Here is a 26,134-nt window from a genome sequence, read left to right on the forward strand (position 1 = left end):
AGGTTGAAGAGGGGGGTGTTGGTGGAAGGGTGGTTGTGGTAGTGTGTGGTTAGGATGTGGGTGAGGGTTTGGGGTTGGAGAATTGGGAAGGTGTTTATTGAGCGGGAGAAGAGGGTGAAGAGGGGGGTTGCTAGAGGTTTGGGAAGGGGGTGGAAGGTAATGAGGTTTTGGAGGGAAGAGTTTGGGATTGTGGTTCTGTTGGCGAGCTGGAGGAGGGTTGGTGGGAAGTCGTGGTTGGATGCTCTGTTGTGGCGGAGGTGATCTCGGAGGCACCCGAAGGAGGACCAGGGGCCAAAGAACGTGGTGCTGAGGAAGTCTGATGATGGTGAGGTTCCGGTATGAGTGGGGGTGAACGGTTCGGAGGGGAGGAATAGGGGGTTTTCGGTGGCTGGTGGACATTGAGTGTTGTTTGATGGGCGTGAGAATGGTGATGTCTGCTTTGCTAGATCCTTCAACTCATCGATGAGAAGTTGTATCTGTCGAAGGGGGATGTTTGTCTTCAAAATCGGGTCGAAGATAAGACACTCGCGTGAGGTCCTCGCGCATTCCTTGCAAGCAGGAAGTTGACGCTGACACTTTGTCCGTCTATCCCTACAAAAGCTGCAAGAGGGAATTGCGTCGAGGATGACACCTAGCTCCTCTTCCAGGTCGCTTGCGTTGTTGTCCCTTGCACCGCGTTCACGGTGAGCCCTCGTTTCGATGGCGTCTGGGGAGGACGAGGTACTAGTAGGTTGCCCGCCAGACGGAAGCGAGAAGCAGCTTTCATTGGAGACGAAATCTTGGTCTATGAAATCTGTCCACCACTGCTCATCATTTAGAAAGTCTTGACTGATGTTTTCTGGTTCCGAAGGAGGAGGCGTGAACTTCTTTGGAGGCGGGAAGGGTATGTTTCGGTGGCGGATGCTGTGGATTCGTCGTTGGGTGACTAGGCAGTCGAGTTCTTCGAGGACTTGCATGTCGTAGTGGCTTCCATTATGGCCGACTGGGTTGCGGAGGTTCGTGTCGATTAGCTCGTTGATGTAGCTTGCTGTATCGGCCAGTGGTGGCCATCGGCTCGATAAGATGCTCTGCGATTTGCGTTAGTGGCCATCTATGTGAGTTTATTTGGCGTTTCCGACATGGGACAGACTTACAAGGAGTTCTGCGAGGTTCTTCAATGCGTCGGCAGCATTGTCTGCAAGTGAGGCACGCTGCAACGTTGAAGCGTGGTTTCGAAGAGCGTAAAGCAAGAGCATGCCGGCTTGGAATACTCTGTTACCAATCTCAAATACCATGACAAGGCCGCCAGACTCGGCTGTTTTCGTGTCTAGCGAAATGAGGTCGATTGCCGCCTTCACCACCGAGATCAGGGATGCTTCAGAAACGGCGATGTTGCGGGAGCATGGACGGTGAAGCATGACTTGGCATTGGAGACAACTGGAGCTTAGCTGTGAATTAGCCCTGCCGTTTGCCGTGGTAACATGATAAAGACTCTGTATCTTTTGATCCGTTCGCTGGACCCAGTCGTCGTGGGAGCCGGAGTGACTGGGAACAGGAAGGTCGAAGAATTGTGTTGCCTGGATCTCAGATTTCATGACGCAAACTTGGAGGTCGAGGAGGAACTGCCGCTCTCTTGGGTGGCTCACTCGCTCAAAGTCGGCTCTCTCAGATAACTCGGATGTGTCGCCGCCGCCATGGGGAAGCCAGGTTGTGATGTGTTCGTCACTTAGAGCGACTGGACATCCTCCGGAAATCGAGACGACCCTGTCAAGCTGATAGACCTTTTGGACGTTTTATTAGCAATAGCCACAACCTCAAGATTGGCTGGGCTTGGACTTACAACCCAAAAGATGCGCCGTCGCTGCTCGGCATGCCCAGCGTCTCTAAAGACCCGTGTCTCTGGCTCTTAATGCAGTCCAAGGCTTACAGCCATGCGCGTAGCCTCTCCGGTGAGATACAATAGATTAGACGTCTAAGGTAGCAAGAGCGCAAGTTGTATAAGTAATATCAGACACTGTAAAGCCGGGATGGAGCTCTCATGCAGCAACTCGTCGACGTACTCCACGGCGTCCGCGTGTAAAACTTCACTGAGAGCCGCGACTTTGCGAAACTCTTGGTTCTTGGAGTTGAGAGCGCTGATTCCCATGATCATTGAGACGACGAACCGAGAAAGGGAATTCGGAACATGGGAAAGTCCCGGCTCAACGCTGTTGAGGTGGTTAAAGTGGTAGGCTAGCTCTGCCTCTGAGAAGCAGGGGAAGCGTGGGAGAATTTCTTCCGTGTAGTTGCTGAGAAGCCGTTCCTTTACATTGAGAGGGACGTGCTGTGAGCTAAAGTTTGAGAATTGGGTTGCGTAGGCTTGCCCTGCTGTTCTGGGGTGGACTTCGTGGTAGATTCCGCGGATTGGGATCTTTAGTGGTGGACGCTCAGAGGGATAGAAAAGTTTAGACTTGTGTGGTAATATCGCTGAGCTTTGGAAGAGACTGTGAGAAAGATGATATGTGGTTGATATGGAGGCTAGTTGAGCAGCGACATCGTGAGTGGTGTCAGCTTTGCAGATTTCACTGACGGAGCCGTGTTGATCTGCATTTACGGAGGCAGATTTCAGTCGTTGCAACTCAGCTAAACGATGTTCAAGGTACTGAAGAAGGCTATCAAAGGGCTTTGTTAGTTGTTATTATATCATTGGCAAATTCAAAGTACAATGTGACTTGCCTACGAGGAACTTCGGTCGACTTCTGCCGGTTGATTGCAGTGCATTCAACTCTGGCAGCAACGCATCTGAGACATTTTGGCGTCCCTCTGTCGCACTGCAGGAACCATTTAGTCAAGTTAGTACAATTTTGGAGGGTAGTTGTCGGATCCATACCTTCTGCTTGAGTCGATGGCATCTTGCGCAAGCCGGCGTGGATCTATGCCTCTTGCTTCTCAGATCGGAGCCCATCTTCCAACCAGCCTCCCCTGACCGGGCGATCTGACTATTGTCTCCCGGGAAAAGCACACGACAGCATTGAGGCTTCACCATGAACTCGGTCATCGTTTAATTCGCTTGTCTTATCCTTCAATACGACTTCTGAACTAGCTCTGTGTTGATGTATTTAACGTCTGGTAACAAAAGGACGTGCCGGGCGCTATGCCGACATGGTCTATGCTAATCTAAACTATGTTACAGAACTAGCTCTGTGTGTGTTTATCTAAAGACAGTTTGGGAGTGAGGGGATTAGTTGGTAGGCACGTGATTGGTTGCTTCTAAGCCCCACCACCGGGACTGGGTGGTGAGTCCGGCACACTTATCCGGGATCACTTCCATCCCGCATGCTATTTGCAGTTGTGGCATACTCTGTTCCTCTCAGTTATGTCTCCACTTGATGGTCATAATTCCTTTACTGGCGTACTAATGCTCTCAAGTTGACTTGACTTCCCTGGTGTTTTCGAAACTCATCTCGTAGAGCGCGCGTGCTGGAAGATGAGATCTCGATTATTTCGACATAAACCGTGGCTTGTTCAGAGACCTAGAGCATCTATGATTATTCAGGAGGAAGACCAGACCCATGGCTTGGTACCCATGGGCTTATCAGCAAGACTTGGTGTGAATAATCACCACACGCGATTGGGTATAAATAATACCCCACAGGCGGTCCACATTGAGATGTTGATGTTCACTATTCTGCCATCTACACGATCCTCAGGTACAAGTTGTGTACCAGTAGATCTTTCAGGAAATCCCTGCCTCCATTCCCCTAGACAATAAAGCAAAATGCCATCCCAAGCTGTCCAGCGCATCAGCATTCGCTGGTTGCCTGAGCCTGCCTACGAAGACACCGATACAATCGCCCTCAATGTAAGAGGGTACTTCATTGATTTGCGAGTCACCAAGGAGACTCGAACCATTCAATGGAGCCGCGCCGGCGAGCGAATTACTCTCAAGACTGAGCCTCGTAAGTATTCGTCTCGCCAGATATCAAACTTGGAAACTCGATGACTATGTTCTGGTATGTTGACCGAGCCGCAGCAACATTCCGATGGACACACATCATCGACTCGCTGAATCTCACAGTACCTGACGATGCTCACTTCGAACGGCTTCCCAATGGGGATGACCTCGAGATCGGGACTACACCCTGTCCTCACAAAGATGGAGTCCGAACAGATTACGAAGAGGTCTGGAGAGATGTCACAACACGAGGCGCGGACAGTAGGCCGTCCTGGATTCTACAGAGCAAGGATGGGGCCACCTTCATTGGAAAAGTTGGGCATATCTATCTCGCCGTCCATAAAGCGTCGGGGGTTGAATTCGCCGCGCGACGAGAGGATTACGAGTCTGAGCATGGGATTTGGAAGTGCGCATTTGAGTCTGGAAATCAAGCAAAAGTGCCAAAATCGTCCGCAGTTGTGACACTCGCAGACGAGGAGGCACAGAAGTCGGTGGATGGAGATGTTGTTAGCATTGATGGTGTGGACTTCGTATTTCGGGGTGTTATTCAAGACTAAGGATGGATGCATCAAGGTTCGGAACTGAATCAAAACCCTGCTTCTCGTTCGAGCAAGTCAGCCATTCCCCCAAGCCAGAAGACTTCATTATTTTCGAAGACGATGATCTCCCAAAGTCAACCGCACTTGTACTAGACTCAAAGTACGCAGTGAGTCTGATCAAGAGTTGATCAATCGGTGTGATTCCATGACAAATGATACCAAACCGAGGTCCCCCTTGATGTCAAGACTAGCGTAGCAAGATGATCGGGGATTCGCTAGCGTCGGCTTTGCGCGAAGTTCCACTTACCCACAACCATTATCTACAGTGGGATGGGGGTTGGGGGCTTTATCTCCATGGGGAACCCAGATGATTCCCCCGCAGATAGGATCGGCGACATCCCCGTCTGTAGACTAGAGCCTGTGATAACGCAGTCCGCTGACGGCGGTCGAGATTGTTACCCGGCAGTGACAATATGTCATCGAAGATAGCGCCGGACATGAGCATGGAAGTGGATCTTGAACGGGTAATTCTACAGGCTCAAATAAAGTCTTGTATCTTAAATGTTACCTCACCTTCTAAGGTTGTTTCCCCTCGGTAGTTATCTTATGGCTGGCGTTCCTGAATTCGATATAGAATATTGTTGCTCCTCGCTGAAGTGTTTCCTCTCGAAACATCTGGTCCCTGTAATCGACAACGTGATTGGCAACGGCGAGACTACACAAGACGTTACTTCTCTCAACTCGGTTCTCTGTTGCTGTGATCCTTCTCTTTCTACGTCACCCCTGGGACAATAGTCTTGGAATTCACCCACGATGCCACCATACACAAGCACATCTTTGGAGGGCTCATCCGAGAAAGTGGATCCTGCGACGAACGGCGATGCATTTCCTGAACGAAACACTAAAACGGAATGCATTGACATCGATGATAACAGGGAGGTCTTCCACGAGGAGGAATACAGGGCGTTGGGGTGGTAGGTCATGTTGGGCCCAAAGTCGTTATTTCACTTTGAAAGGCACAGATCACTGATAGTGTGCATCATCTCAGGAAACGCACTGGCATCATTTTGATGAAGCTCTGCTTTGCCACCGGTGTATTGACAATTCCATCTGCCTTCAGCTCAGTCGGGTACGGCCCGGGCATTGCTCTGCTTGTGGGTTGGGGAACGCTGGCAACTTGTACGCCCTCCATTTTAACATTGTCCTCGATATCCGTCTCTTCTACTGTCTTGCTAATTTTGCGTGCCGGAAGACTATGCGTACATCATGTACGTCTTTAGAATGAGATACGCCGGAGTTCACAGCATTGCCGATGCCGCGGCACTTATGGGCGGACCTATTGCCCGAGAGATTGCTGGTGGTCTCTTTCTTTTGACTTGGATGTAAGACACATACTTTGATGGCCCATGGGTTTCCGTTCAACCAGGCTGACACCCAGCAAAGCCTCGCATCTGGATCTGGCTTCATCGGTTTGGCGGAAGGATTCAAGACGCTTTCCAATCGCCACATCTGCAACATTGCGTGGACGCTCGTCGCAGCCACGTGCACCGCAATCGTATCTGGCATTCCTACCCTGGGGCGATTGTCGATCCTAGCTTGGATAGGATTCGCTTCAATCTTCACGGCGGTCTTTATTGTTGTGTAAGTTCATCGACTCTTTTTAGTTATCAATAACTTGATGCTTTGTCGGTATGCTGACAAGACATTGCTCAAAAGCGTTGGTGTGACACAAGTTAATCGGCCTGCGGCAGCGCCAGAGACCGGACCATACGACATGGAAGTACACGCTGTCGGAGCCCCTGGATTCGTTCCAGGAGTTGTCGCGGCCGTCAATCTATTTAGTAAGTTGTGTTAATGCGATCCATTGAATTGACATTTGTGACACGAGAGTTGAGACTAACAGCCGTGAAGCTGGTTATGGATCTACACCAACCTTTATTCCAGTGATTGCGGAGATGAGAAGCCCGCGATCTTTCACCAAATCTCTCTTCTCATCTCAGGTGTTCCTAGCCTCAAGTTATGTAGCATTTGGTACGGTGGTCTACATGTGAGTAAACTAAACACCAAAGGAACAATTGTGTGCGAGGAAGGTATTTAACGAATTGCATACTTAGGTATTGCGGAAAGTACGTTGCGAGTCCGTCTCTAGGCTCTGCCGGCGGAACATTGGAAAAGATAGCGTACGGTGTTTCGATTCCGGGTTTCATCATGACGACGACTCTTTGGGTTCATCTTGCTGCTAAATTCGTACGATAATGATTCTCTCCTATCAGTACGGATAACTACTGACAGGTTGGATATTAGCTTCTCGTACGCATTCTTCGCAACTCAGTGCATCTACAAAGCAAGACTGTGATTCATTGGGCGACTTGGCTGTAAGTTCCGATCACTTCTGCAGGAAAGACGTTCGTCACACTAATGTCGGCAATATAGTGGCTCGACCATAGGCATTAGCGCGTTGGCTTTCATCATTGCTGAAGCGGTTCCATTCTTTAGCTATCTGGTTGGGCTCATTGGTTCTATTTGCTGCATGCCTACTTGTGTAAGTGCAAGGCGATCTACTTCAGGGCGAGTCTCCATGTGACTGTTCACTAACGACTCGTGCCACATGACAGCTGATTATCCCAGCATTCATGGGCCTCTACATGGACTGGGAGAAAAGATCCTCTAGTAAAGTCAAGATGTCTCTCTGTGCCCTGCACATCTTAACGATAGTTCTGGGATCATTCATGACCGTTGTGGGCACTTACACAACAATCCAAAGCATCATCGATGCGTACAATGATGGACGGGTAGGATCAGCTTTCACTTGTTAGAATGAAGGGCGAGGGCGACGACGAGGGAAACAATCCGCGATGGATCCAGCCTCAATGGTAATTCGACACCAATAAATGGGGTTTGGTCTACATAATATTTCTACTCACAAGAAGTGAAGGACTTGACATAAAGATTGATACAACATGATACAAAAATTCATTCATAAAGTGTGTGGAATCACTCTGAACATATTAATATAAACATGCAAAGCCCGGCTAGTCCCCAACTTGCCCTCTTTGGGCAGGCCCATATATTTTCTTGCCCATTAGGGCCTCGCTCATATTTGCTTTACCTCCTTAGCGCATAACTCTAGAGGGCTTAATCGTATATAAGAGAAAAAGCCCAAGCAAATTTCCAGACCCAAAATCTCTTCGTTAGTTCCAACCAAACCTCTTCCAATTCAATTACGTCTTCGGCGCCTTAGAGAGATAATCATGTCAGGCCCATCCCAGTACACTCGTTACAACGATTGTCACACTATGCCTATGAGACAATATGGTCTTACACAAGCATGACTAAGTTTGCCAAGGATATGCTAGTATAAAGGGTCTTCTACTTACTATATAGATAGTCGGGATATTCCCATAGCCACTCGTTCTTTATACTCATCAATATATTGTTACGGCCAGCTAGTCGTAGGGGTAGTTTGCAGAAGTTGAGGCTGCGGAACTGATAACAGTAATCGTAGTCGTGGAATAGTTTCAAGGAAACTATGTCTGTCAATCGTAAGGGTGGGTAAGGCTTCGGTGATCAATCGTAGTCTTGTCAAGGTGATAGCTGAAAGCGGATGTTAATCCTGATACGAAGTTAATTGCTGAAGAGCTATGGAAGTCTGTCCTAGAGTCCAGCTCAAGTCCATCCTTATATACAAGTCCTGATCCTGAACATGTCCCTTGTCCCTTGGGTCGTCTTGGGTCATTCTGATCCAGAATGATCGTTTAGCCCCCAAGTCGTGTTGGATCATATTGATCCCAAATGATCCTTATCTTATCATCACGTGACTTGTACCATAGTTCTTCCGTTCCGTGAGAGGGTGCCTAGTGTCCCTTATCTCCTGCATATGTGGTGTATTATAACCGCCGCGAGCCTGCGGGGCAGGCCCTGTTCTTGGTCATGCATGTTGGGTTGTAACATAAGTAGATCTAGATAACCGATTTAAAGGGTTCTTATAATAGAACTATTAATTTAGGCCTTCTTAAATATATAGAGATTACCGAGGATCGTGGCGTGGGTAGGGAGCTCGGCGGTCTAGAGGTAGTTATTTTTATAGTTTAGTGTTACGAGCAGGACAAGGCAACCAAGTGTGGCACAAAGCAAAAGCTTCGATAATGGTGACTCCGCATCATTTTCCCTTGTTCTGCATTATATAGCTACGCGCCCACAGTGACAAGTTGCGGCGGGCGTAACATCTAAGTATACCTCAACTACTATACAGCTATGTACAGAAGTATTGAAAATAATCGAGGTATTAGAATTATTAGAAGATATTATAACTAGTTAGCATTAATTAAAATATAAAGTGGTAATAATAGGTAATAGAGCATAAGGAGAAGTGACGTATCTTCAAGTACCCCTTTAAATGCGGGGTAATAGTGGGTATTTTGGGGCTTGGCAAAAATGGAGCTATTCCGCACCAGATGGGATACCACAATTTCATATCAAGTGTTTCTGTCTCGGCTCCCCCATCATCATGCTATCCCTCTGGATGGGACCGCATCAAAGGGATAAGCCGGCTCAATTTTAGCCCGGGCGTGTGCCCCGAAGGATGGACGTATTATCCCATCGAGTGCTGCAAGGCGACAGTACATTGGCTCCACATAACGGGCCCCCTTTTACCCCGCACCGCATCTGGTACATCCACTGCTTGAGTTGCCCCTATGATTTCCACTCCGGTACATCTACCAAATCCATCATTACCAATACTCAATTAATGGATTCTGACGATTCTGACGGATCTGGCCGTTCCACGGGCTCGGCGAAGTCGTGTATCTTTGCCCTGCTGCCCGAGGACCTCGCCGCCGCCTGCACTGCCGACTGTACGCCGGAGCAATGTGATAATGCCACTGTTCGGCCCCGCGAGCCTCCGGAGGTTGAGCCCGGTATCCCTGGGAAGTACACGAGGATGGGCTGCCTCGAGTGCGATGTAGCTCTCTGTAACTCAGAAGATTGCTGGTACCGATTTCATACGCAGAATCTCTAGTAATTGGAAGTATCTATTATCAATTACGTTGGTTGGTTGGAAAAAGGGGCCCGAAGTGGCCCGATTGGCTGCTCCCCCGCATCTCAATGTACTGTCGCCTTGCAGCACTCGATGGGATAGCATGGCCCATACACATACCTTGGGCCCTACATCAGCTTACTGTTGCGATAGGTTTGTTTGCACTATTTTCTTCGCCATTGCATATATTGCTTTTTGTGTCTATGACTTGAACGCTGACCAGAGGTGGAGTGGATTCAACTACACTTGGGTCGATGGGTTGGCGTGCGCTGCATGGGGCCCAAGACCGAAGCCCTTCCCAACCCTGAGGACGCGAAATTGGACCAAGTGTCAAGTTGGGGTTGTTGACGCAGGGTGGAAGCTCTCAGAGGCCAACTGCAGTTAGGGGAAGAATGATGAATTACTGAAATCTGCTCATCCCCCGACGTGTACTCCCTGCGCTGTATATATATCTGAGCTGCTCCTTTGTTGCTTGGACTCCTTACTACCTCTAACTAGCCCCTATCCGGGAGGGCTCTGACACCAAGTGCTCATGATGCATACACCCTGGACAGTGACTTGGTATGCATCTAATACTGCGAACTTGACGCCAAAGCTACCGACATTGGCGAGCCTAATGATAGTGCCGACGTGGACAACTGGTCAGACGATCCCGGATGGAGTTTATGACTATAAACCGCCGAGACTTGAGAGTGGCCCTGACTTTACAAAAGATAGTCTTTTCATGTTCCTAGTTGCTGGAATTCCTGTGATTGTGTTCGTGTTGATCTGCTCATGCGTCTTTTGCTGCATAAGGAGCTGCAGAAAGAAGAGGCGGCAGAAAAAGGCTGCGATTGTTGCGGCAACGAACGACGCGGCTACTTCACCACCCAAATGAGAGCTGAGCCTCAGTACGGAGAATCACTTTATTATGTAGTCTTGATGTGGAACCTTATCGTGTAAATACTTCACTAAATACATTTTGAGCTCCTTGGCTACGTGTTGCTGGATTTGAGATAGCCTCGGTAGGCTTCGTTGTTTCAAGATTCAATGGAAACGGGCATCTCTGATAACGATACTGGAGAATCACTCATAGGATTAGCACCAACACGTTGCGAAACTGACGCCTTTGATCGCGTGCAGCAAACAATGCGTTTCTCCGTGACACAATGTGTTTTGCTGGAGCATAGGGTCTCACACTTACTTTCCATGCTTAGCACAAGCCTGCGGCCAGTCGCCTGGGAGTCGTGGTACAACGCTGGTCTTTGCATAACGTTGAGTAATAATAGTCAGAGCACGTAGTTGCCTTGGATTTACTGAAAGATTATGAATCACCGAGAACCCGAAAATGGTCGAGTGACGGCCCTCAAAGCGATTCTATCTCGTGGGCAAGATCTTAGGAAGTTGACCGTGAGCTGTGGGATGTCGGTGTCCAAGGACCTTTGACTAAACTCGCTGTAACCTCATCAACAATACAGCCGGATTTACTGTTACGAATTTGCTGATCGAGAGAAGGGACGCGACGTTGATTGAGGTTCGGAAGAGAAGAGTCTAGATAAGCACAGGTGTTTGGTGCATGTGCACTTGAGCAACAACAAATGCGCTGCTTGTCATTGGCTCATGATTTTTCTGTCGCTTGAGTGAAGTTCAAATGCGATTTCATTTGGAGTGGAGTGCAGTCTGAAAAGAAGCTGCCCTAGGTAATGTAGTGGGACGTGTCTTCCGGTTATATGATGCCAAGTTTCTCTCATATTCGTCCGCGAAGTAGCTACTCACTGTCAAAAAACTTTTCGACAACGCCTTAACCGATTCATGATGCTGCGATAGCAAAGTAGATCCGAAACAACTACCCACTAGTATGTTCTTTGCCGGCTTAAACTGGATGGCAAGCTGTTGACTCGAGGCCAGGTATACCATGGAGAACTATTTAGTTGCTTTTGATCCAGCTGAGATTGGGGGGTTTCACTTCATCTGCTCGGCCCAGCGAAATTTCATAACCAACGCAGGCGAGGACGCTGGGCTCTGCACAACTAGGGCGCAGCTAGAAGCTGAACTTGGCACCAGACAACCTTGAACGTAGTGATTCGATCTTCTCCCAGTAAAAATGGGTCCTTGTCTCGCAGTGTATGTGAGTAGCCGAACAAAAAGCTGTTGGAACTGTTGAGATTGGAGTTTAGACAGGCGAGACCTCAAATCAGACCCTACCAACAAGCCAAACAGAGGCCTGACCACATCTGGCAGAAACTTCTCATGATCCATCAAGAACCTTGCAGATTCGAGCATTATGCTTGGTCCGTCAGCTGTCTTGTCTTTTCCAGTAACGCTTTCTTGCCGCAGGCCACGCTTGGCTGTCACTGAGGCACATACCACCCAGAGCAGGACCCATTGGATTTCCCAGACACCATTCCTCCCACAACAACTCTTCAGTTTAGCTGTCAGCTTCGCCATTGTTTTCTGTGCGTTCAATCTACATCCCGAACAGGCTCTCGTTGCTCCGTCGCGATGAGGGCCACGGCAGTTGTCCTCGCGGCAGTAATTCGCTTTGCATACGCTCAAGACAGAGACGATATTCCTAAATGTGCTCAGGATTGTCTGGCTCCAAGTGTATCGGACCTTTGTCACGTAAAGATAAACCCTGATTGTGCTTGCCGCATCGGGAAACAACATTCCATGCGTACCCAATGGACCACCTGCATACAGCACTTTTGTGGCGAGGGAACAACATATGAAGGTATGCCTCTCTTGGTTTTTCAATTAGAAAAGTTTTCCTTCTTGCACTCCCTTTGATTTATTAGCCCTGTATTGACGCTAAGTTCAAGATGTGTGGCCTCCCTTTGCGGCCTACTGCGTCGCGAATGGCTGGCTCAATGCCTCCCAGACGGATTTGACTTCTATAGTGACCTTGACAACAACACAACCCATCATCGTGACACGTACTAGATCCGCCACTTCCGACGGCGATGACACACATACTACTGTGGATATCGAGACATCTACATCAGAGACAGAGGCTGGCTCAACCACAGCACAAGCCGCAACACCGACGGCGCAATCGACAGCCCCTATCGCCGAATTTAACCCTACCGCCGAACCTACGTCTGCGATTGGCGGTGACAACAGCGACTCCTCTTCCTCCGAATTATCAACGGGGGTGAAGGCTGGAATTGGAGCTGGAGCTGCCCTTGTGGCAATGTTGGCTGTAGTTCTACTCTTTTGGTGGCGAAAGAGGAAGAAGGTCAGCTTGAGTGATGGTAACGAAAATAATATCACACCAGAGCTCGGCGGCGGAGACAAATCCGACAGGTATGAGTTGGATTCATACACGACACCATTGGAAGCCGATAAGAAGAGCCCTGCAACATTCTCAAATCAACAGAATCAGATAATGGCCGAGCTGGATGGAACGCCGTACGCATCGCCTGAGCCAAATATCCACGAAAGGCACAAGGTCACGCCCCCAGTTGAACATGGCGCGGTATCACCGGAGATCATGTCCACGATTTCGTTCCCAAAGTCGCCCCTGTCATCTGCAACAAGTAGGATGTCACCGACTATGATTGAAGATCGTATTGGTTCCTCGCCGGAGCCCCTAATTGCTGATACGGCTGAACTGGAGCACCTACTACATGAAGAGCGGCTCTTGAGGGACAGGAGGCAGACCTTGGAGCAGTTGCAACGGATATAAGCGGATGAACTTGCTTTGGGGGAGCGAATAAGGACTCTGGAGCAAAATCGCAGCTAGGGATAGGCATCCAAGCACGCTGCTTCCCGAGGCTCCTAGAGCAATTGTTCATTAAGTGCGTCGCCTGTCGTACGAATCTTGAACAGAAGAGGCCTAGGAATCAGAGCGGCTGTGGTTGATTCAAGGCATCCCCAAGTAATAATATTGACTCTTCCACACATGCAATCATTCAAATAAAAATCAATCACGGTGGAGACGTTTGGCAGAAGTTTGGCTGAAGTCAATGTTATTCTTTTCTGATACCGCACAGATACATGCATCGAAGCACGATGACGTCGCTCGATACTCCCAACCCACTGGGCCACAAATACCTAAAATAGGTAGCCAGTTATCACTACGGCTGAACAACAAACACCGAGGTCAAATTTTGAATGAGGGGAACCTTCGAACCGACGATATGCGGAAAAGTGTTTCCGACCCGTCTGAACTCCTATACCACTTCACACCATCCTGTAGCGGGGAAACTTCGACCTACATCATAGATCTCCCTCGAGCAGCACTAGTTAAGTTGGTCTCAACTTCAACTTAACACGCCATTCTGTGAGGTAAAGCTCTGTGTATATTTATCTTATTCTTATCTCATTCGACGAAGCAAAATTATGGAGACACACCGAGCTGCTATTTTGACTGTGAGTTACCATTGAGACTATTCTACGCGTCTATTCCTCTTCACACCACAAAACGCCGCGAAGACTTACGGTTTGTAGTCTCCTCAAGGCTCAGATGGGAAGCCCACGTTTGCGGTGCGGGATGAACCGCGCCCAGTTCCAGGACCAAATGAAGTCCTTATCCGCCTATCAGTAACGGGTCTCTGTGGTTCCGATCTCGGTATGGCCATGGGCCATTTCGGACCCCTCGATAGGAAGATCCTCGGCCACGAGGGAGTCGGTCGCATCGCCGCCCTAGGTTCTAACATTGCGGCCCTCGACCAATCGGTCCAAGTTGGACAGCGAGTGGGTGTCGCCTGGACCCGTGACACGTGCGGCAATTGCGAGGCCTGCGTAGACCTCGTTAACGAGGGTGAAACGCGCTGCGAAAAGACTCTACACTCTGGTAGAGCGTACGACGGCACGTTTGCTCAGTACACGCTTGCGCCGCTACGGTACTTGGCGAGGCTCCCTGACCAGTTTGACGAGGTGCCTAACGAGGAGGTTGCGCCCATCCTTTGTGCGGGCGTAACAGCCTATAAGGCAATCAAGAATTGCCATGTAACGCCGGGCTCATGGTTCGCCATCTCGGGAGCCGGAGGAGGCGTAGGCGCTCTATGCGTCGCGTATGCCCGTGCCATGGGCTACCGCGTCATTGGCGTCGATGCTGGCCCGGAGAAGGGTGAAATCTGTAAAGACCAGGGAGCCGAGGTCTACATCGATGTCACCGAGCCTGGAACTCTGGCGGAGAAAGTCAGAAAGGCAACCGGAGGCTATGGGGCAAAGGCAGTAGTAGTCGCAGCTACGGCAACTGCTGCCTACCAGGATGCCTTTGAGTTGCTGGCGCCGTTCGGAACGTTGATGTGCGTTGGCATTCTGCCGTGGGAGGCGAAAGTGAACTTCAATCCCATCTGGCTTATTGGAAAGGGTTGGAAGATCCTGAGCTCATCTGTTGGATCGCGTGCCGATATTCTTGAGGCTTTGGAGTTCGTCAAACGCCGTGCGGTCGTTCCCAACGTTCATGTAGGAAATATTGACGACTTGGAGAAGTTGGTGCAGACTATGCACGGTGGCCAGGCAAGTGTTTCTCAATCATGATCGTGTGACCCCTTTGCTGACTTATCACAGCTGAAGGGCAAGTGGGTTCTGAAGCTAGACTAAAGCATGGTGAATTGGTCCACGTCCTATTCTCATGAGTATGGGTGAACAGACTTCAGAGTGTTTGAACAACGACAGACAGGCGAACATGAAGTTTTGATAACAACGCAAATAAAACGGAGCTCACTTGGCGAAAGACAAGGTCGGATGTAATGCTACAGCAGACGTAAGCAAGCACGAGAACTGCCGGGAACTGGTGCATCTACTTCCCTATTAGGTAAAGAGAATGAGTTCTGCTAGGGGGGCTGTGTCAGTTGGCTGGGGGGGCTGTGTCCCACGTTTTCTGGCCAATGGGATAATCGCGATTTTCTCGACCAACCGTGGCAGGCAATTGGTTCCAGCCTTCCATTGCCAGCCTCGCGCAGACCCGGCTTACGTAAACTTGTGTAATTCGAAAATTGTTTTGGCTTTTATTGCGGCAATCGAGAGATCTCGACGAATCTCGATTTCTGTCAATTGTTATCAAAACTGCCTTAAATTCGGCCTCTGATTGGCCAATTGAGTCGCCGGAGCTACAGCTGCGCTGGCGCCGTTGAGGCTGGAGGAGCCTGAAGTCGTCTACTTCGTCTCTTCGCTGCCGGTCGCTGGGCTTCTTCAACTTCCACCACTTGACTTCCGCCCACTATTATGGTCGACTGCGTGCTCTGCGAGGCCAACTCGTCCTCGTCGTCGTACTTGAACGCTGACCGATTACGGCGTATACTCTGCCTAACTGGTCGCGATGCTGGGTACTGAGCTCTGCGAGGTTGTCTAGGTGCCCTCGCCGTTGGCCGGCCTGGTGCTGCTGAGGAGGTGGGTGCCCCTGAGGAGGAAGGGGTCGGCAAGGTGCCGTGGTAGGCGATGTTCTTGTTCTTCGGGCGCCCACGCAGAGTGGTGACAACGGCAGGGTCTTTGATGTTGAGCAGGGCATCTCTGAAGTTCTGATTTGGCAGCAGAGTCAGTACAATCCATGAACCGACGAGATGAACTTACCAACGGCTGACGCAACGACCAACGAGGGTGGATGTACATCTTCGTAAGTGGCTCCTTGCGCTTCATGAGATCGAGCAGCTTGTGACTACACGAGAGACGGTACTGGTTCGTGAAGCTGCCGGAGCACGGCGGCAGATCGGGAGGGCGAGGAATCTGGTCAGTTGGCAGTGAGGGAAGGGCTCTCTGGTGCTGGGCACTTATCAGCTCCAGTGCTTTCAGGCCAACCTCCTTGGAGACGGTCTCAAGCCAGTCACGGCGGAGGTACTCATAGCGAGTGCGAGACTCCATTGCCGCCACCCTCTCCCTGTAGGTACGGGCCTTGTTGCGCAGCATCTCCTCAATTGCCTGGGCGACGGCGTATAAGTCGGAGTTGCCGTTGATGACATACGACTTCAGATCCTTGTGGGCAGTCTCGGTGGGACTGTTGGTCCTGACGCCGAAGTTCTCGTACTGAGAGATGAAGCAGTTGGCCCATTGATATCGCAGTGGAAGGTAGGTGTCTGTGATGTACTTCAGAGCTAAGTCTTGGTCGGCAAACTCTTCCAACAGGCGGTCCCAGGCAGCGTCAAAGTCGTCCTCAGTGTTGGCATACATGACGTAAGCCCACAGTTGACAGAAGCCGGTAGGTGTGTGAGGAATCTCCTGAGGCTGCTGGCCGCGGCTGAGGGCCTCGTTGGCACGGGCTCGATCGTTGAGGTTCTTAATGGCCTCATCCTCTGCGGCCTCCCTATTACGAGTGACTTCGAGCTCGTCGATTGGCCCTCCAGGCCCCTTCCACTTCCTTTTGACGTTAAGAGAGACATTCTGGTTGATGTGAAAGATGCAGAGCTGAAGTTGGGTATCGGGCCAAGTGAATCACTGGCCTCTCATTGGTCGGATGAGTTCGAGAAAGTGGGACACAGCCCCCCCAGCCAACTGACACAGCCCCCCTAGCAGAACTCAAGAGAATACTTGTGTCGGATTGGAAGTCCAATTCGACCGCGGATAAGGGCAAGAGCATGGGCCACCTCGAGGTGGTACAATTAGACCGCGACTACCCAACCAACCTACGGTTGGAATCTCCCTTTTACACATTACGCAGAATCAATTAATACAGAGATATTGATACTTCGTCACCCCCAGGACCCTACGGTTCGAACCAACTTCCCTGTGATAGGGATACCAACAACTTGACATTTTTCTTTTTGGGCCTTTCTACAGCAAAACGCAACAATCCTCAAGGTAAGTTGAAAAGGGTTTTGAAAACATCATTGAGAAGCGCCAATGACAGCAAGAAGAGTACGACAATTGCACAGCATGGGATTGATCTGGAATTCTAAATCACGCGTGGCCATAACTCTCTGCCTCGGGATGAGTTAGAGTTCAATCAAATCAAGCTAAAACACATTCTTTGACATATTATCTCATCTTTTTTGTATTCTCTGAAGGTTAGACGCGAGAGCTTGATTCTAGTGCCCTCGATTCATAGCTCCTCCACGTGTGGCCGGGGGCAAACTTCGCGAACCCACCATCTCACGATGCAAATCTGGGCCTTGAATCGCAATGACGGGCCATCTTGGCCTTCTCCGACTCTTGGTAGACAATCCCCCAGCTTTTCCAACCCAAAGCGGAAGTATTGGGAGATCTTCAGGGGGCCTGCTACTTGTAAAGGGCCGGACACGCGGAAGTCATGTCGATTATCACCACGTGAAGTAATATCAGGGTGAATCCATTACTCCAAGGCTGAGCATTTCGGGCACGACATTTTCACGACTCATGCTCACGTCTGAAATTCCCGGCCGCAGCCCATCGCGTATGTCGCCGCGTGCTCTGTGCTTCTTTTCGCTCCCCTTCTTCCCTTCCGAGTTTGCCCCTCCTCACAGCTGAGTCCGTCCACTCCCAGAATCCCAATCAAATCGGGAATTAATTTCTTTAACAACTCTAATCAATATTGAAGGTCCAGAATCACGAGAAGACGAGAGAATGACTTTCCCTTGAATTCTCGGCTTGGGGTGCAAAGTATGGGCCATCGATGTTGAACAAGCAGATTCTCTGCTCGTGAGGCCTACAAATCGGCCGCATGTCGGCCTCGGCACAATTTCAGTCGAAAGTGATCTTGGCAGCCTTTCCTTCGCCCGTCCTGAATGGCAATCACACCTTAAAGACACTAGAGTAATTAAATGCAATCAATTGTCTACCGCGCTTGGCAGGTAAGTTGGCAGAAGCACTGCACGCACGGCTAAACCGGACTTAGGCTTTCCTCCGATTCCCGCGCGGTTGACCATTCACCATTGCCAGGCAGGGCTGGCAGGGCGGCTTGGGTTCGAAAATAGAACCTCCTTTATTTGCGGGCATATCCGTGGGCTATCAATTTTGCGCGCGACTGTGGCAAAAATCTCTTTCCTCTCGCCTATGTTTCAGTTTCCAGTTGCCAATTGCGGGAGGGGGGAAGAGGAGAATCACGGGAGGGAGGGAGAGACGCGCGAAATCGGAAGAACGCACGACCGGGGTCAAGGCCTACGCCGACAGGGGAACAACAGCCGGTTTGTGGACTATGGAGGTTCTCGACGGATACGTGGGCAGTTGAATTGTCTCTTAGCAGAATTTATGCGATGTTGAAGAGTGCCGTCGCCTGTCTGGTAGTCGATTTGAGTTTTGTACGAAAGTGCCCGGAGATAGAGCCATGAAACGCCTAAACTTTGCTCTCAGTCGGACGGCAGAGCAGAAGGGCAGATGTTTTCAGCGAAGGAAGTCTTAAAAAGTCCGACTTTGTCGGCGAGAGAACCCCGTACGTGTTCGTCCTTGGTCGTTTGCGGAAACTTGGGGCTTTGTCTTGCAAAGGTTATCCTGTCATCAATCAGCCAAAGGCTTGTAAGCGAACTAGGGACCCCGATCCATGTCTAGGGGTAAAAGACGTTGCGATGCCGCGATGGTTCGAAGGGCTCCACTCCGTCTAAACCTTGATATTGCTTTGCCCACATTAAGCAAGGCTTTTAACGGGATGACTGGGTGCCGAGACCAGCCTCACATTCTCAACGGGCCTGGTGACAGGCTTCTAGCGTCTTCACATACTCCGTAGAGCCTGCAAGTTAATCAGTGCAAGTATTTCATAAAGGTTTCTGCCCAGACTTATGTGCCACCAATGGAATTGCGTGATCGGCTGCCTCAGACGATGATACGCATGATCGGTACGTTGACTGATCGCCGTGTGTATTGGGTTTTGCAAGAGCTGAAAAGTCCGCAACGCGCTCGCTTGGGAGATGGGAAGGGGATCCCGTTCATATCGACTCTCCAAAAGGCTGGTAGGTTGGCGACAGACGCGCGCCACAGAGTTGGGATGACGGGCTGCCACTCGAAGATTCATTCATCTTTCCACGGCTAAGTCGGGGAACGCTTTTGGAAATCTGACACAAAACCCCACGTGGGACTGCGCAACTGCTAACGATTTTCGGACTATGCAGTGGGTCTGAGTGCTAGGTACTACCTTCCAAAACGCCAAGTGTTGATTAAGGAGATCCTGCCTTAGCTCACATGCAACTCTAGCAGAGTTGGCTGTCCAGTCCGTGGTACCCTAGGTGGTATCTCGGAACTCTCTGAGGCGTATCATCAGCCTCAAGGGAAGCCTCAAGTTTGGGAGGCTAAGCATTGCTTTACCCAGCTGATGTTAATCGCGCAAACTCAAAGCCATTTAACCGCACTTCTTTCGACGACTTATGTCCTGCCTACTAGGCTCTCGTCTGGGGGCCTTAGCCAAGTTCAGATGGCATCACGGACGTCTATCACACAATAAATAGAATGCACAGGGGCATAGGGAGGGCCCCACGTCCATCAACAACTTCATGACTCGCACCTTAGCCCCGTGACTCCATCAATGTAACGAACAGCCAATCCCGCCCAGTCCACGGTTCTGGTTGAGCAGCGCACTGGCTTTTCGTACAAGATGATACCCATTTCCACCCGTCGCCCGCGAGGCTCGCTCGCGTGGATGCCAACCAATATCCGTTGGCGTGCGGGTTCACGATGGCCTTCGATGCTGCAGTCGCATCTGTCACCCTGACGGGCAGCATACTTTCGTTCCTCGCCACAACAGGTGTATTAACTTCTTTCGCTCTCTACCATGAACATCAGCGATCCTTCCGCCATGCCCTCGTGCTGAACCTGACGTTGGCCGGTAAGTTCTGCCCCTCGTCCAGGTCCTACTTGTAAGAGTGCGAGCGCTGACTGTGATTGCTGGGCGAAAAGAGTTCATAAACTCACTTGGGAACACTATTTCAGGCATCATCTACATCAAGAACAAAGAACTTCAACCGGGCGCAGCATGTGTGCTCAACGGCATGGTTGGCCAGCTGTCGGTGCAAGCGTCCGACTTCTCTATCCTCGCCATCGCGGTCGTCACCTTCCTCACTATAACACGAAAAACCTACATGCCGAATGCGTCAACCTTCCGAAAGGTTATGATCTGTCTCTCCGTCTGGGTCGTACCGCTCATCACCAGCACAACAGCGACTCTTATGGGCACTATGAAACCCGTGAGCGGCAACTGGTGCTGGATAACCCGAGAACGGCCCGATCTTCGATACGCACTAACGCACGGCTGGCGTTTCGGCATCATCTTCACCACGATCCTCATTTACCTCTACGTCTGGTGGTACCTTGGACGACACTTTCGCACAATGGTCAGCACTTCCGATCCTTCGTACGATAGCGGAAAGTCGAATGGCAATGTCGTCACATCATCGATAAGGAAGAAGCAGGGATTCGAGTCGATACATACTCCCGAGCTAGAGATGGACCAGTTCGAGCGAGCGAATCCAACATGGGGTGAGCTGCCACAGTCCTCGCCGAATCCCCTGCAAGGCCAACAAACGTCGCCTGTCGCCCCGCGGAGCGCGCTAGCGGGCTTGGCTAGGAGACCGCCGAGCTCTGAAGACGATGAAGACAAGAAAATTGCGGTAGGCGGCAGGCGGCCATCAGCGGTCAGAATGGCACACTTTGCCGAAGACAAGATCGACGAAGAGCCAACAGGCGAGCAAGAGCCGGGACGGAAGATGTCGGCTAGAATTTCACGATTCGACGACATCGAAATGGACATGGGCCAAGCCTCCGAGGCTCGGTTCTCATACCTCGAGCAAGAGGATAAAGTACACAAGAGCGCTTCTGGGGGCCTGTCACACCTCCAGAAGGACATGCTTCCACCAGCAGCAATTGCTGCTCAAGCCCAATTCGCTCAATACCGTATGGACAGCGGTCCGCCAAGACGGCCGTCAGTGTCCATTTGGAAAAAGACTCACAGCGCCAGAAGCTCTACATTATCAGCATTATCATTCAAGATGCCGGGGACTCGGGAGCTACAGTCCCGAGACTTTCCGGTGAACCCGGGTATCAACCAAGTCGACAGCAGACCGCAGAACGTGACCGCGACAATGATGAGTGACTTCCCGATCCGTACGCAGACGAGGAAAGTCGAGCGCGAGATCAAGCGCATGATGCTCCTCAACGCCTACCCGGTCATGTACGTGGTGCTCTGGATCCCTGGTCTCGTCAACAGATTGATGGAGGCGTCTGGGAACGGCTCGCAAAGTCGTGTTTTGGCGGCGCTGCAGAGCTCCAGTCAGTTTATCGGCCTTGCAAATGCGGTCACCTATGGCTTCAATCAGCATTTGAGGCATAGGATAAAGGGCGATTTGTTTACATGGCTACGTCGAAAATGAACAGTTTATCATAAGGAGCCGGAAGTGGCAGGATGAGTTACGAATCCGACGAAATAATACATTTCTAGAATACCCTATTAGTTAGTCAATCAGAAGAATGATACCCTTGATTGCGATTTCAAAATCTTGAAAAACGTTTGCCTGCCTACTTGCGCAAGTTGCCTTCTCAATTGACGACCATGGACACAAATGTTTTTGATCGCCTGCTGTCCACATAATAACCGAGAACACGCCGCGAAGTACTTTGACTTGTTCATTGAACCCTTAGACAAATATTGACCTGTGCACATTTGAAGCTATGCTTCATTGCGGACTGTTCGATCATTTCGACCGGAGAAGTCATCAAAAAGCTCACCGATAAGACCAGGGCACCCGAGAAGAGTCACGTTGCTTAGCAGGCAAGGTCTCAGGCCTAGGCATGCAAATTGTCTGTGAACAGGCGAGTTATGACTATGAAGGATTGATTTGAGCGAGAGTTTAACCAGTTTAGTGTCAACCAATCCTGGCCCTCGTAAGGTACTTGATGAGACTAGACCTGAGCGATTCAGGAAGCAACGAATCGGGCCGGTGGCCAACCCCGGGTTTCTGAAGACCAGCGCGGGGTAATCGGGAGTTCTCCGGAGGGCCCGGAGACGGGGGTGGAGCAGAGATTATCTTAGACTGAACGACAAACAATCAGCAGTTCTTCCGTTTCTTATCTACTCGCATCACACATTATCGGCCTCCGCCAGCCGAATTCGAATCGATCCCTCGCTATGACAGAGAGGGAAAAAATAGCTACGGGGGTTGGCTCGCAGCGTTCATCTCTATTAGGTAGTGATATCAATATGTGCTTCTGTCGTAGGGTATATATGGCGTTAATTGCTGCCCGTAATTAACGGCGTCGTTTTTGCGACAGCTTCAGCTCGAGCCACGGTTGATAGAGTTGCTGACTAAGTTGGAACAGAACTCAGTAATGATACCAGTGTGTTCACCTAGCCCGAGTGTTGATACTCTGAATAGCTCAGACGAGTGGATTCCCTGTCAGTGTTCCCGCAGAGATCTGAAAAGAGAGAGGCCTTGCAACTTTCAATCTTATTCACGCCTCTAAATAGTAAGTCAAGTCGAGGGACGAGCCGCGAATCACTTTCAGCTGTCAGCCTGTCACCGCAATCTGGCGGGGTAGCTCAATCAGCAACCCCGCATCGCTGATCAACGAACTGAGCGGAAGCTTCAGAGAACAGACCAAGTGTCCGGCATCGCATCGCACTGGAAGCAGGCCGCCACGTCACGGCAGCGCTCAATCAAGGAAAAGGTTCAGCCGGGGAGACAATGCGTACCAGAAACTGTAAACTGGATGACCTGCAAATGGCACTGGACGAAGACCCGAGATGCGATAGACGTCCCGATAAGACTGGAAGGGCAGGATGCTACCTTACATGCCACCATCGATAATGGGAGCTCGATAATGCAAGACTGGAATACAAAAGCTCCGTCATAAGTCTTGGCATACATGTCAGATGAGGAAAACTGCCTATCTTGCTCTCTCTATCTAGCCAAGACCTCTTGTTTATCGAGACCTTTTGATCAAGATTCCATACCGGCCCGGTGGGATAAAAGGTTTCCTCGTCGTTAGGCCAAGACCACCGGCGTCTTACCGACCACTTGGACTTGGGTATCCTGCCGCAACGCCCGAGCCTTGGCGATATTTTGGCCTGCGTAGCGGCTGCTTGACCTGTTATCTCGGTTCCTGTCGACCTCACTATCTGCGCTCAGCGACATCGGATCTTACTAGGCAATAAAAATGAGACGTCGGCCGGGTTCGTTTGATATTCTGACAGTCTTTTAGGAGCTCAGTCAGAAGTCTCCTACAACTATCATACTGTAGCAACAATGCTCCCGAGACAGTCTCTGTCGGGCTTTTTGGCCCTTGGTGTGGCAGTCGAGGCATCTTCTGGGACGAAACAACATGGGCTGTTCAGGCGGGCGGCGAACATCACCACCTGCAATATCAACGAGGTCGCGCCCAAAGTCAAGGCGCCGAAAGTCAACGTCTGGGCACCCATCTCCCCGGATGACAACCTCGCTGTCTGGAATCTACTCCATGACCCGGCAACAGGTCTGAACCTCACAGATCCCAACAATGCTACGATCACGGACAACTATGTCTACTGGATCGACACTCTTCATACCAATAAGTCCACTGTCCTCCCATACCTCGGAGGCACTGCCAACCCGCCGCCAAAATATGCGCGAGTAGTTATCTTCAGCGGCGGCCTGGAGATCCCAGACTCCCAGGAGTACATGGTCGGACCTCTCCCCGTTGGCAACGGAACCAAGGTGGAGAAACTCGACTACATCTTCAACGGGGGCAGTGGCGGCAAGATCCCGTATAACAGCCGTTATTTTGATGGTCCCCGCTTGACAGCCACGGAGCCGCTTCTCATGTCTGTCATGAGCAACATCACCGACATTACATCCGAACTCATTGGTGGAGTTTATTACGGCTTGAGTGATAACCGGACTACGCTCACTTCCACCAGCGGCACGCCCCTCTCTTATGATGGCACCCAAGCATTTCGCACGGTCATGTTTAGATATCCCAACACAGCGACATATCTGACGCCCTTGGACTTCTTCGTCATGCTAGACGTCACCGGCACAGATGCTTCACAGTACAAACTGAGAGGTATCGTGACGAATGAGAAGTTCTTCCCTACGGTTGCTGTCCTGCGGTCTGCTTGGGAGGCAGGAGAGCTGAAGGAGCAGTTCAAGCAGAGCCGTACTACCGATTGGGGTCTCCTGGATCTCAAGCCTGAGATGGGAGTCAGAGATCTCGAGAACAAGCTAGCGCCTCAAAGTCTCGAGGTTGGCGGCAAGCGGTACAAGGTCGATGAGGAACAGAAATACATCGAGTACATGGGGTGGTCCTTTTACACATCATACTCGCGTACCCTTGGATTAATGTACTATGATATCAAGTTCAAGGGCGAAAGGGTCATCTACGAGCTCTCGCTGCAAGAGGCCGCGGCCCAGTACGCCGGATTCACGCCCAAGGCTGCTGAAACAGTGTATCACGACACGTACTACAGCCTTGGTACTGACCTGGGTACGCTGATCGAGGGCTATGACTGTCCTTTTGGCAGCACTTTCTGGAACGTCACGTACCACGAGGGCAACTCATCTGTCGTGAACACGGATGCGATTTGCATTTTCGAAGCCGATGCTGGATATCCCGTATCGCGTCACCGGTATGGAAGTGGTAATGAGTACGGGTTCAGCTATCTGGGCACAGTCAAGGCTTCGGCTTTGACTATGCGATCCGTGGCGACTGTTGGCAACTACGACTATATGTTTGATTACTCATTTCACGTTGACGGTAGTCTTGAGGTCACTGTCCGGGCATCCGGCTTCCTACAGTCTTCATTCTACTATCCAGACCAGGAAGAGTTTGGGCCCAGAATCCAGGAGGCTACCATGGGATCATTGCACGACCATATACTGACCTACAAAGCCGACTTTGACATTCTCGACACAAAGAACAGCCTCGAAGTAAGCGAGCTCGTATTAGCCAATACGAGCCAGCCTTGGTACCCAGAGCTCGGCTCTTTCGAGCAGATGCAGCTCCAAAAGTCCACAATGACGGACGAGCAACAGTTCAACTGGCAACCAAACAACGCGGCCATGTACTGCATCGTGAAACCTAACGCTACAAACGTTTGGGGGGAGAAGAGAGGCTACCGAATCGTCCCCGGCAAGTCCAATATCCATCTCACGCCGCTCAATTCTCCTTGGACCAAGCACCAGACGCCGTTCGCCAAGTCACATCTAGCGCTCTCGAGACAGCATGACACGGAGCCGTACGCGAACAGTCACTCTAACGTCAACTTGCCCCTGAAGCCGCAGCAAGATTTCATGAAGTTCTTTGATGGCGAGGTTGTCGAGAACGAGGACATCGTTCTGTGGTTTAACCTGGGCATGCATCACTTCACCAGGTCCGAGGATATCCCCGTTACGCTTTATAGCGAGGCTGTGAGCAGCATTGTCTTTGCGCCGCAGAACTTCAATGATCGAGCGCAGGACGGCGATTTGCAAAACAGGAGATGGATCGTTGTGAATGAAACTACTGGCGAGCTCGAGTCGGACTCTTACGGAGTTGAGCTGCCTTCTGAATGTGAAGTGGGCTTTTCCGAGCCTGTCCTTGAAATCAAGAAGAACGGAGGAGCCTGAGGTCTTGACAGATGATTTGGGACTGCATGAGTAGAAATACAGGAACAGGAAACACTTTAGTGGTAACCCAGCACCAGATTAACGTAATGCACAATATGTATTTGTTTCTCACAGATGACGAAGGTCAACTTCCACCAGCTTCGTATCTTCAACTTTGCTGTCCATGTCTGGTAACACAGAAGTTGTCGCAGCGCCACACGTGGCGCTGCCGGTTACTGCCGTATAATACCGCTTTCCATAAGCCGATTAC

At 50.6% G+C, this 26,134-nt stretch overlaps 8 protein-coding genes across 8 annotated transcripts; 7 read left to right on the forward strand and 1 right to left on the reverse strand.

The window, feature by feature from the left end:
• The first annotated feature begins 3,389 nt into the window (after window positions 1-3,389).
• BDP81DRAFT_481840 (uncharacterized protein) lies at window positions 3,390-4,591 on the forward strand. Its single transcript, XM_060594980.1, has 2 exons — window positions 3,390-3,917; window positions 3,992-4,591. The coding sequence occupies exons 1-2, from the start codon at window positions 3,737-3,739 to the stop codon at window positions 4,468-4,470; spliced, it is 660 nt and encodes a 219-aa protein (XP_060444116.1). The 5' UTR covers window positions 3,390-3,736; the 3' UTR covers window positions 4,471-4,591.
• A 674-nt stretch (window positions 4,592-5,265) lies between these two features.
• BDP81DRAFT_490156 (transmembrane amino acid transporter protein-domain-containing protein) lies at window positions 5,266-7,268 on the forward strand (the record flags this gene model as incomplete). Its single annotated transcript, XM_060595276.1, has 10 exons — window positions 5,266-5,426; window positions 5,501-5,631; window positions 5,705-5,834; window positions 5,896-6,093; window positions 6,169-6,293; window positions 6,364-6,499; window positions 6,543-6,699; window positions 6,757-6,827; window positions 6,886-6,994; window positions 7,068-7,268. The coding sequence occupies 10 exons, from the start codon at window positions 5,266-5,268 to the stop codon at window positions 7,266-7,268; spliced, it is 1,419 nt and encodes a 472-aa protein (XP_060444117.1).
• Window positions 7,269-8,924: 1,656 nt separating this feature from the next.
• BDP81DRAFT_273348 (uncharacterized protein) lies at window positions 8,925-10,316 on the forward strand (the record flags this gene model as incomplete). The annotated part of the gene is made up of 3 exons (XM_060582947.1): window positions 8,925-9,040; window positions 9,575-9,684; window positions 10,015-10,316. Coding segments are annotated over 3 exons (528 nt in total), but the record flags the coding sequence as incomplete, so codon positions are not given.
• Window positions 10,317-11,968: 1,652 nt separating this feature from the next.
• On the forward strand, window positions 11,969-13,151 carry BDP81DRAFT_450394 (uncharacterized protein; the record flags this gene model as incomplete). Its single annotated transcript, XM_060592525.1, has 2 exons — window positions 11,969-12,197; window positions 12,286-13,151. 2 exons carry the CDS (start codon window positions 11,969-11,971, stop codon window positions 13,149-13,151), a joined length of 1,095 nt encoding a protein of 364 aa, XP_060444119.1.
• Window positions 13,152-13,807: 656 nt separating this feature from the next.
• Window positions 13,808-15,016, forward strand: BDP81DRAFT_461759 (zinc-binding dehydrogenase; the record flags this gene model as incomplete). Its single annotated transcript, XM_060593814.1, has 3 exons — window positions 13,808-13,837; window positions 13,916-14,932; window positions 14,984-15,016. The coding sequence occupies 3 exons, from the start codon at window positions 13,808-13,810 to the stop codon at window positions 15,014-15,016; spliced, it is 1,080 nt and encodes a 359-aa protein (XP_060444120.1).
• A 509-nt stretch (window positions 15,017-15,525) lies between these two features.
• Window positions 15,526-16,273, reverse strand: BDP81DRAFT_321785 (uncharacterized protein; the record flags this gene model as incomplete). The annotated part of the gene is made up of 2 exons (XM_060584647.1): window positions 15,526-15,933; window positions 15,986-16,273. The coding sequence occupies 2 exons, from the start codon at window positions 16,271-16,273 to the stop codon at window positions 15,526-15,528; spliced, it is 696 nt and encodes a 231-aa protein (XP_060444121.1).
• A 3,650-nt stretch (window positions 16,274-19,923) lies between these two features.
• Window positions 19,924-21,784, forward strand: BDP81DRAFT_350600 (G protein-coupled glucose receptor regulating Gpa2-domain-containing protein). The gene is made up of 2 exons (XM_060586203.1): window positions 19,924-20,135; window positions 20,207-21,784. The coding sequence occupies exons 1-2, from the start codon at window positions 19,985-19,987 to the stop codon at window positions 21,673-21,675; spliced, it is 1,620 nt and encodes a 539-aa protein (XP_060444122.1). The 5' UTR covers window positions 19,924-19,984; the 3' UTR covers window positions 21,676-21,784.
• Window positions 21,785-23,547: 1,763 nt separating this feature from the next.
• On the forward strand, window positions 23,548-25,884 carry BDP81DRAFT_461761 (primary-amine oxidase; the record flags this gene model as incomplete). Its single annotated transcript, XM_060593815.1, has 2 exons — window positions 23,548-23,587; window positions 23,687-25,884. The coding sequence occupies 2 exons, from the start codon at window positions 23,548-23,550 to the stop codon at window positions 25,882-25,884; spliced, it is 2,238 nt and encodes a 745-aa protein (XP_060444123.1).
• Window positions 25,885-26,134: the final 250 nt, after the last annotated feature.

Source organism: Colletotrichum phormii (assembly GCF_030913505.1).
Source record: "Colletotrichum phormii strain CBS 102054 chromosome Unknown BDP81scaffold_12, whole genome shotgun sequence".
NCBI lineage: Eukaryota > Fungi > Ascomycota > Sordariomycetes > Glomerellales > Glomerellaceae > Colletotrichum > Colletotrichum phormii.